The following is a 10,443-nucleotide window of genomic DNA, read 5'->3' as shown; positions in this document are numbered from 1 at the left end:
CGAAAGGACAAAGTATCCTGGGGAGCAACACCGAAGGGGACCAGCGTCACGAGGGCACGTGTCTGTAGCGGGCGGAGAGGCAGGTTCAGGTTGCTGAGAACCTCTGTGTGCAGCCCCGTTTCAACGCTCTGGACCCACCCTTGCGGTGCCGCGGGTTTAAGTGAGAACACACGACAAAGTGCTTCCCGGCCGGGCGGGCCTGGCATCCAGGGAGAGCTCAGTAAATGCTAACCGCTGCTGTGGTTACCAACTTTATTCCCTGGGACACAGCAGCCTGCCTGGCCGGCGCGCCTCCGCCTCCACCGCCTCCCTCGTTCTGATTCTGTGTCTCTGTTCCCCTTGCTCACTCCAACCCAGGGTTTCTCCATCTGGAGACATCTGGGGCCAGATTGCCCTTTGCAGTGGGGGCCTGTCCCGAGCGTGGTCTGGTGCTGAGCAGTCGCCCCAGCCTCTGCCCACTGTGGTGGGCAGTGGAGATGCAGGCTCCTCAGAAAAGGAGAAATCGATTTTCAGAGGCTCCAGCTATCCCTCTTCTGGGCACACGCCCCTGAGAAGTGAAGGCGGGATCCCTAAGAGACATGTGTACACATGTGCTCACGGCAGCACTGCTCACAGTAACCAGAAGGCAGAGGCTGCCCAAGTATCCACTGGAGGACGAACGGGTAAAGGAAATGCGGTCTCTGCTCACGGCGGAACAGCTCAGCCTTGAAGAGCAAGGGATTCAGACGCGTGATGAACCCCAAGGACGTCAGGTGCGGTATGCCAGCCATGAAAATACAGATGTCGCATTCCACCTGGATGAGCCACCTAATGGAGTCACGGTCAGAGAGATAGGGTGTGGGTCAGCGCCACTGGGGACCGCGTCCCTCACCAGCCCAGGCTGCCTGCTCATCCACGCTCCCCATCCCCCACGCTCCCCCATGAGGGTGGGTCACCCTCACCCCATCGCCAGCTCCCGGGTCAGAGGTAACTTCCAGCTGGTGGGTGGTGCTGCTTGTCCCAGCCTGCAGAGCTGAACCCACAGGGCCCAGAGCCCCTGAAAGTTCCCTGGGTTTTTAGCATAACGAGGATTACCCAGAAAGAGGACTGGGATCTCCCAGGGATCCAAGGAAAGGTTAAAGATGAAAAAAAAAAGCCTGGAAGAATATTCCCCCAAATATTAACCGTGCTATCTCTGGGTTGTGGGAGTCCGAGTAATTTCTATTTACTTTGTTCTGCTTTATCTCCTATAAGCAAGTGTTTTGTTTGCCTGATTGTGTGTGTGTTGCTGTAAAAGTTGACTTAAAAAAGAAATAAATAAAGGCATTTCACTCAAAGAAAAAAGCTAATACTCAAGGTATTACAATTAACACATTATTGACCAGGGGGTTTTGCAGAAACACTTAAGGCCTGAGATTTGTTATGGAAGTGAGTAACGTTTGGGGTAACAAAAGATATATTAATATGTCTCTCATCAAAAAGTTGTTAAGAACCCAGTGAAATAACGAACAGGGTTTTGGCACTTGCAAGGGAAAAAAACAAGCTCCAGAGACCGAGAATACTCTCTTGGGTGGAGAAGCAGTTGAGGCTGCGGAATTCAGCTCTCTGGGGATTCTAACTGTGGGGCTGCACTCTGAGCCCCCCGTGATTGCTGCTCCTTCTGCCCCCGCACTCGTCCCTCCATACTCGCCCCAAAAGGCAATGCAGTACTTTAACCGTCTCTCCTCCTGGAAGCCAGACCCACACAGAGCAGACACCTCCCCACTTATAACAACTTTTTAAAATTTTAAAACGATTTTAGTTAGATGTTAACACCCATGGAACATTCATCACAACCAAGAAGCCAGCACTGGGACATGACTACCAGCTAACTTGACCTTTTACCTGAACTTGGCTGCCCGCCCCCGCCCTGCCCCAAGGTCCCTTTCCTGCCCCGGGACCCCGGCCAGGACCCCGGATTACACACATCCTTTCACCCTAGCCGCCTCAGGTCTGGACGTGTGGCACACGCCTGGTCTCTGAGGTCTCGACAGGCTTGAGGAGCACTGCTCAGGGGTTTTACAGAACGGCCTCGAATTTGGGTTTCTCCCGTGGGGCATCCCATTTTTCTTTACTGAGGTGAAATATATGTAACTAAGATTTATAATCTTAGCCATTTTTAAGTAGCATTAACTACAGGCACACTGTTGCACAACCACCACCATCCACCTGTCTCCAGAACCTTCTAGAACTTTCTCAGTCTTCCCAGCTGGAACTCTGCCCCCATGACACGGTCACTCCTCATTCAGCGCCAGGCACCCCCCTTGCCCCACCCTCTGCCCCCATCATCATGCCTTGGGGTGCCCATGATTCCACCCTGTCTCTCTAAATGCAAACCAGAATCACCACCAAGACGCCACTTCACACCCATTAGGATGGCCATTATCAAAATGAGAAAGTAGCAAGTGCTGGGAAGACAGAGGGTTGTGTTACAAAACACAGCTGGGGAGGTGGGAGACAGATCAGTGGTTCCTCCAAAAATTAAACATGGAATCACCACACAACCCAGCAATTCCATTGGGATACGCTCTCAAAAATCCACAGAAGGGACTTGCATGGGTATTTGGACGTCTGTGTTCATAGCAGCATTATTCATAGTACCCAGAAAGCGGACGCACCCTGCACTGACTTCCTTTTACAACGGGCCTCCCCCTGGAATAGCGCCCCAGGGCATCCCCGCCCCAGCGACGTGGGCGCAGGGCACGCTGGGGCCACCTGCGGCCAGGTGAGCCGGCCCGGCCATGGACTTCCCCGCCGAGGCCGCATCCCAGGGCAGGGCTGAGGCGCCAGAGCGGACACCCAGGGCCCCAGGCAGCAGCCGGCCCCATGGAGGAGACCAACCGGGGCCGGCGGCCCGGCTGACACTGCCAGCCAGGGGCTCTTGATAGTGGGAGAGAGGCTCCCCCGCCCCGTCCCCAGCACACCCACCCCTGGGGAGTCACAGAGCAGCACCCACCGAGAGAGCAACTGCCTGCTGAGAGTCACCCTCACGGGGCTGAACAGGTGCTGAACAGCACAACCAGCCCCGCTCCAACCCCCGTTTCACCGCAGGGAAACTGATCCAACTCACCCGAGGTCACACAGGTGCTGGCCTGGCCTGTGTGACTCCAGAACCCGAGTTCTGATGCCAAGGGGACGTTCTCAGCCCACCCCACCCCCGCCCCCAGCTGGAGGATCAGGACCCATCACCACCTATCTCCAGGTCTGCGGTTTTTAGGGAAAAACAGAGGCTAATGAGAGAGAAGGTGGTGATTCTATTGGGAGGGACCGTACTCAAGTTGTGAGGAAAGCCAATGGCAGCCACAGTGGAGTTCCTGCTTATTAAGCACCTACTGTCTGCTAAGATTTAACCTCCGGCCACCCTCTCTGTGGTCCCCACTGGCAACACTATAACTGACCCACTCTAGAGACAAGGAAACTGAGGCTCAGTGGGCAGAACCACTTGGCAGCAATCTGGCACCTCAATCAGGGCAGAGGGTAACCAGCCCCACTCCGCACGGAGGACCTGGCCCTGGGGAGTGTCCCTGACTCTTCAGTGTGAGGCTGGATTCATTAAGGCAGGAAGGGGCCTCAGAGCCCCTGTCTGCTCGTGGGGACAACTTTCCTGAGGCCATGCCTGGAGCTGGAGAAGAGGGCCAAGAACACAGCCCTTTTGTCAACCCTAACCCATATCAAAACTACCTCCCTGAGCTCACATTTTTGGCCTCTTGTTAATCTTCAAGTTTCTTCTCTGGCACCCGCTTTGTTCCTCAAACTTGGGAAGTTCCAGCCATGGTCCAGGATGTGTTCCAAGGAGGCACCCCAGCCCCCCTGCACCTGCGCTAGCGCCCCGGGAGCCGAGTGGCCTTGGGCAAGTGGCTTCACGTCTCTGAGGTCAGTCTCAGCCACGTGGGGCAAGCAGGGGACTCATGTGTAGCATGCAGACTGGAGGCTGTGGAAGCACCTGGACAGTCGGGCACGCACGGCTCCGCAGCAGGCCGGGCAGAATCGGAATGGGAGGGGAACACACGGCAAAGGCTGCATGCTCCCGGCCGGGGCGAGGAAGACGAAACAGGCCTGCCCAGGAGACACGCCTGCCGCTGCACGGTAACAGCGGCGTGGGCCACAGAGGGGCCCCGGCCCTGGCTGGCCGCCTGGGGCCCCTTCCGCCCCCGTGCAGGGCGGCAGGCCCGTCTGTTCCGGCGACCTGACCTGGGGCCTGCTGGTTCTGCTCCCATCTGCCTGGGGCCGCCTCTCAGGGAGGCCTGGCAGTGGTGTCGGCAAGTCTTTGGGGGGGTCCCCATCTCCCTGTGTCCCCTGCCAGGGTGTAAAGGTCTGCTCCCCAAAGGTAAGTCAGGAAGGAGAAAACGTCCTCATCTCAGCCCAGGGCACCTCGATCTCCCCAGAGGCAAGAGACCACTTCGGAGAAAAGGTCAAGAGGGATGTTTTTCTGAGCTGCTCCATCGTGTTCCCATCCCTCAGTGATGCCTGCTGCTTATTATACCTATGACAACATCGGAAATGTTTCTTGTGGATTTCCGCAAGGCGGTAGGGGGGTACGTCTCTGGCTTTCTTTTCCCCCTGGCTTTGCATTGGGTGCGGCAGACCAGAAATGAGATCTTGAGGGGCGCGGTGGTTCCCTAGGCCAGGAGGTGTGAAGGCAGGGGTGTGGCATCCAGGTGACAGGGTGCCCCCGCCTGCCGCAGGGGTGTGAAGAGCGGGGCTGGCCAGAGATCCGGGATGGGCGGGCCTCCTCGGGTGTGTCAGCCCAGGGCCACCTGCTGCCGGGGCTTCAATCTGCTGAGGATTTAGGTGGGGAGACAAACGTCTTTTAAAATTGCTCTCATTTCCTGAGTGCCCATTAGATGCTGGCAATTAAGTACTGTGCCAAGTGCACTAAGCTTTGTTTGGGTCTCAGGGAGTCTTGCCAGACACTATAATTATTTCCATTCTACAAACAAGGAACTGTGGTCCACGAGAAGGCTAAAGCGACCTGGACCAGGGTCACACGGTCAGTGAAGTGGCCAGGGGAAGAAAGACACCTACTGAAGTCGATGATTAAAGAAAATGAGAAAGTGCGTTGGCCATCCTGAGTCAGGAAGTAGAAATTTGGAAGTAGGGCATAGATGAATTAGATTACATGGAGATGTTTGTCCATTTGGGATTTTGCAAACATCTGATGCGCCTGGTGGTGACTGCCTGGAGTGTGTTGTGAAGGATCCTGCAGCGGGCATCTGGGCTCCACAGGAGAGCAGTGATTGACTGTTGATGTCTGCTCTGGACACAGCTGTGGGACGCTGTAGAAGAGATGCCTCATTTCTCATCACGAGTCGACAACACATCCTCTCCTGATGCTGGAGAAGGACTTCCTGCTCCTTCGCGTCCTCTTCCATTTGGTGAGCTCAGTACAGAATAACAGGCAGAAATGCTTTTAGAGAGGGAGCTATTTTCTCCGAACATTAAAAGGCACACTTGGCATTTCAAAGATAAGATTCAGTTCTTACAGGGAAGGCAGGCTCCACGCAGTGCACACTTACTAGGCACCCACTGTGTTCCAGGGTGTCTGCCCTTACTACGTTTAAGCAAGGAAGACAAACCATCAACTTAATTAAATGCAGTTGGTCTAAATGCCTCCAGTGGAAAAGTGCAGGGGGCCACATCACGCCTGCCAGTCCTTGCCTCCCTGGCGGGGATTTGATCCTGATGTGGAAAATTACTTTTCTGTCCACAGCCCACTGGGAACACTTGCACGTTGGCTCTGGTGCCTGGGAGAGTGTTGAAGGCTGAGGAGTGTGGGCACCAGACGGAAAGACCGCTGGACGCTGCAGCACACGAAGCCCAGGGTGGTCCCTCCACCGGCCACGGGTCCCTCTCTGCTAATTAGAAGCTCATGTCTCCTCCTTTGATTTTTCCACCCCAGAGAGGAATCTTGGCCACACCGCTAGAGCTTTTGGCAGGGGGCGAGGGCACAGGAGAGTGGGGAAGGCCAAGGGCACGGCACAGGGCTGAGAGGGAAGGTGTGTGTGAGGCGGTGGAGCGTGTCCAGCTTCTATCTCTAGGCTGTACTTAGAGGTCGCGCTCTCCCCTCAGCCTGAACAGCCTCACCCGCCGTCGTGGGGGCAGCCACCACACGGCACAGTCGCCCCTGTCTGAGGCTGGCATCGGGACCGGCAGCGGGGTTTGTTTGGAGTATCTGTTCTTCATCAGAGGAGTGGCAGACAATCCCCCTTTCTGGCCTGGCGGGGGAGGAGGAGGAAGGCATCCGAGGGATGGGCGCTTCCCCAGCACAAACAGTGAGCCCAGCCTGTCCGCCCAGCTTCCCACTGGGGCTTCCGCCAACAGGTCCCGGGTCCTAATTCCCACATTCCTGCAGCCAAGTTGGACCAGCATGAGGGGAAGGCAGTCTGCCCCCTGCCACCTCCCAGAAGAGTGGTGGGCGGAGCGGTGGGTGGGCCCCAAATGGGGCAGGCACGGGGATCAGGGCAGACTACAGCAAGGAGCCACCTCCAGAAGCCAAGCGGCCAAGGAAGCGCTCTGCATAACATGCTTCCCAGCTCACTGCCCGGAGCCCTGCTCACTGCTCAGATCGCAGCTGCTCAGGCACTGCCTGCCCCCATCCCAGGCCCAGAAGGTGCCCACCGGAAGGCCTGTTCACACCAGATGCCCCTCTGGGAGGTGCTGCTGGCTCCAGGGAGAAAAGGACCTGGTGGTCCCCAGCTTCCAGCACGGAGCTGGAGAGCTGGGAAGCCAAGAGCGAGGGAAGAACAAAGGAGGCAGGGGGTGAGGTGGGGGTGGGGACACCTGGTTTCTCCTCCCAGGGCTGGCCCTTTGTGGTCAGCAGAGTAATGGTCCCCTAAAGACTCCCACACCCCAACCCCCAGAACCTGTGAGTGTGTGCTCTGATGTGGCACACGGGTCCCTGCAGGCGGGGTCATGACCCCCGAGCTGGGGAGATGACGCCGGATCACTCAGGCAGCCGCACGTCACCGCGTGCTCCTTATCAGGCAGAGGCAGGGGGACCAGAGGTAGGGGTCAGGGTGACGCCACCGCGAGCCCGAGTGCGGGCAGGCCGATGAGCAGGAGGAGGGAGGGACCGGATTCCCTCCTGGACACCCTGCTGACACCTTGACTTTAGCCTGGGGCACCCACGTTGGACTCCTGACCTCCTGAACTACAAGACAGTAGATGTAAGTGGGTTTAAGCTGGTAAGGGAATTTTGTCACAGGCCAAAGGAAACCAGAACAGCAAAGGAGGGCGCTCTTGGGCCCCGGCCAGTGATAATCTGGGGCAGGCAGACGGCACTAACGTCCCCAGGGTCCTGGTCTCCCCCTCCTCCGTTGGGCACCCGAAAGGGGAAGATTCCTGCCCCCTTGAAGCCAAGCTGTGGCTGAGTGACAGAGTCCAGCGGAACGCATGGAGTGAAGCGACGTGAGTCACTTCCGGGGCCAAAGGACCGTGCGGAGGGCCCTCCCCACCCCAGAAGCCTGGCGCAGCGCGGATATGTCGCTGGGTGGGGGAAGCCCTGTGCTGCCCGCGTAGGGCAGGGTCCTCCTGCCGGACTGGGCAGGCCCTGAGGTCGGGGACTCTTCATTACGACGCACGACCTCCCCCGTCCGACGGGCACCTCGGGACACCCCTACGTAGCAGCAGCTGGGCTCCTCTCCTGCGTTGGTGCAGCTGTCTGCTCAAGGGCTCCCGGCCACCTCGGGAAGCTTTGCCACCGGCCCTTACAACGTCCCCAGGGTCCCCTCGACAACTTCCCCCGGGGATGGGGGAAATCCACCTTAGTCATCAAATGACCACGATATGAAATCACTCCTTCCAGATAGCGTGGAGGTAAAGGGCGAGCCGGAGCCTCCCGAGCCTGCCATGCGTGTCCTGCATGTCTCTGGGGCGCGTGCCCGCCTGTCTCTGGGGTGTGTGCCTGGACGCCCGGCGCAACGTGGCCCTGGTCACGTGCCTTCCCGTTTCCCTGCTTCTCCGCCAGGCCCTCGCCATGCCTGTGGCTGGGACTCCAGGCAGACAGTGGATGTTTTCCCAGCTTTATTGTCCCGTCTATCACGTGCTAATCAGCCAGGAGTGACTAATCAGAAAACAGAGGCAGAGAAAATGCTCCCATTTCCTTGCCTCTGGGTTGCCCATGGTTACTGAGAACCCTCTGGCTTTATCTGATGGAGCGTGGGGCTGGGGGGTGGGGGGGCGTGTGCAAAATGGGGGTGGGATGTTCTTTGTCCGGGTCTGGGCCAACGTGGAAAACCCTGGAGGCCGTCGCCAGGGGACAGGCGGCAGCTTCACATCGCAGTGACAGTGTCGTGGTCACCCGTGGGCGCAGTCAGGGCCTCTGGAGCCCCAGACCTCAGGCCTGTAGTAACTTCTTGCCCTGAGCAGAAGAGCTGCAGTAGCATAAACAGCTCTGCTGAGTTCTGGCCTCTCCAGGCACCGGAGGCCACGTGACTGGGCCACACCGAGAACACACAGCCCGGCCCGCGCAGCTGGGGTTCCAGAGCTTCAGGCTGGGGGTGTGGTGGTGAAGAGAACTGGGGTCCCTGCCTCCCCACAGCGGGGGAACAAGCTCTACCGGCTGCCCCCAGCCAGGCTCCCAGCCACAGGCACGCCGTCGCCCGTGGTTTCCTCATGTTGCTGGCTTTTATCCTCCCACTGCACAGACTGGAATGCCAGGCCCAGAAAGCATGCACGGCAGGCCTCAGGGATAAGCAACTGGCATAGCCGGCTGTCATCCAGGTCTTTCTGTGTCCACACACGGTGACGAGGGTAGAAGGTGTCATGTCACACTCAAGTGTGCGATACACACGCACACACACTGACGACACACGTGCGTGCACAGATTTAAACACACACAAGCACACAGATGCGTGTACACGCAAGTGCACACAAACGCACACACGGAGAGGCACGTACCGCAATCCCCCAGACACAGGCTAGCGGGCACAGGCACGCCCAAGCACTTGTGTGCGTACACACGCGGCTCAACACACGGGAAGGAGGACACATGGTCCCCTGCGCCCTGCTGGTCTGGCCGCCTCTGGCCCTCAGGCATTTCATCACTGACGGTGATTTCCAAAGACAGTAAATCAACAAGGAGGCCTCAGGCCTAGGTCTCAGGGCCATTTGTTCAACACGTCCCGGAAACACACACACATACACGCACCATACATTACACACACACACACACACACACACTCATACTTCATAAAACCCAGCCCTGAGAGACCCCCACGTGGACAGCTTCCGGGGCCCAAGCGACAGACCTGAGCTGGCAAGGAAGGAGGGAGGGATCCACCTGAGACGCCCAGCGGCCCTCCACCCCGCCTGCGGCCTCGTAACAAGTCGATTAAAAAAGAGCATCTGAAACGACGGCCCCACGTCTGCAAGGCTGGCACTTTCCAGGGTCAAGTTCTGACTCTTGAATGAGAGACCAGCCCTGCCTAAGAACTTAACCCCCTAAGAATTAACCTCCTGGTTAATCTCTGCCTAACAACAGGTGGCTCCCTCATCCCTCAAGCTGGTCCCTAGGTGCGACTGCAGGTCTGGGGGTCAGGGACCAGCCGGGGATCCGAGCCTGCCCTTCCACCCTGCGTCTCCAGGTCCAAGGGCCTGCTTTACCGACTGAGCAAGCAAGCGCTCGCCCATCCAAAGTGCCCTTTCACCTACAGCCTACTACATGCCTGGCCTTGGCTGTACCCGTGCCAGCCCCATGAGCTGTAACACAGCGTGAACGGCCAATTAACCCAGGCCTGAGCGGACGGACAACCTGGGTTCAAACCCCAGCATGGACACTTGAGCTTTGACGCCAGCCGGTCCCTTGTCTGTCAAACAGGCCGTTGTGAGAATACACGGGACAATAAGCCCCCAGTAAATGTCGCTCGATCGTCTCAAACTGGTCCCCAGCAGCCCTGCGGCCTGACGCCACTGTCGCCAGGCTGCAGAGAGGGGAGCTGGGCTCCGAGTGGCTGAGACTCGCTCTGGCGACAGCAGGAGCAGAGTCACCCGGGCCGCCTGGCTCCACCTGCGTCCCTGCCCCCACTGTGTCCGGGGCTGGGCACAGCCTGTCAGTCCACCCTCCTGCCCAGCGTCGCGGGCCAGGCCCTCCGCCGCTGTCCTCCGGCCCGTTTCTGCAGCTACGTCCTCAGGGGCGGGACGGGCGGCTTCGGACCTTGACCCGGCAGGGGGCCCAGAGCAGACTCCTCCATGCCTGCCTCCTCCCTCTCCCGGCCTCTCAGCGGCTGCTCCAGCTTTTTGCCAAGAGTGCTCCTCTGAGCAAGGTGCCCAGGCATGCAAACCGGACCGTCCTCTCACCGCCCCCGACCCCGCCGAGGGGTCTCTCTCCAGAAGTGACAGAGGGTCCCACGACACAGCCAGCTCGGCCTGGGGTCGGCCCACCTCCCCGCCCGCCCGTCCGCACACCCCCCTCCCCACTGACAGCCA

At 58.6% G+C, this 10,443-nt stretch overlaps 1 protein-coding gene across 4 annotated transcripts in view; it reads right to left on the bottom strand.

Annotated features, from left to right (window-relative positions):
- The window catches only part of CMIP (c-Maf inducing protein), a 213,864-nt gene that overhangs the window by 115,842 nt on the left and 87,579 nt on the right, over nt 1-10,443 (bottom strand). Inside the window, exon 1 of one of the 4 annotated variants that reach the window (XM_010850799.1) lies at nt 7,781-8,173. The exons of the other annotated variants lie outside the window; for them this stretch is intronic. Coding sequence (XP_010849101.1) covers nt 7,781-7,789 — 9 coding nt within the window. The 5' untranslated portion in view covers nt 7,790-8,173. Of the gene's footprint in view, nt 1-7,780; nt 8,174-10,443 lie in introns of those variants that run through there. 4 annotated transcript variants of the gene reach the window in all.

Source organism: Bison bison, unplaced genomic scaffold, assembly GCF_000754665.1.
Source record: "Bison bison bison isolate TAMUID 2011002044 unplaced genomic scaffold, Bison_UMD1.0 scf7180017864295, whole genome shotgun sequence".
NCBI lineage: Eukaryota > Metazoa > Chordata > Mammalia > Artiodactyla > Bovidae > Bison > Bison bison.
This window is presented reverse-complemented; position numbering and strand designations above follow the sequence as displayed.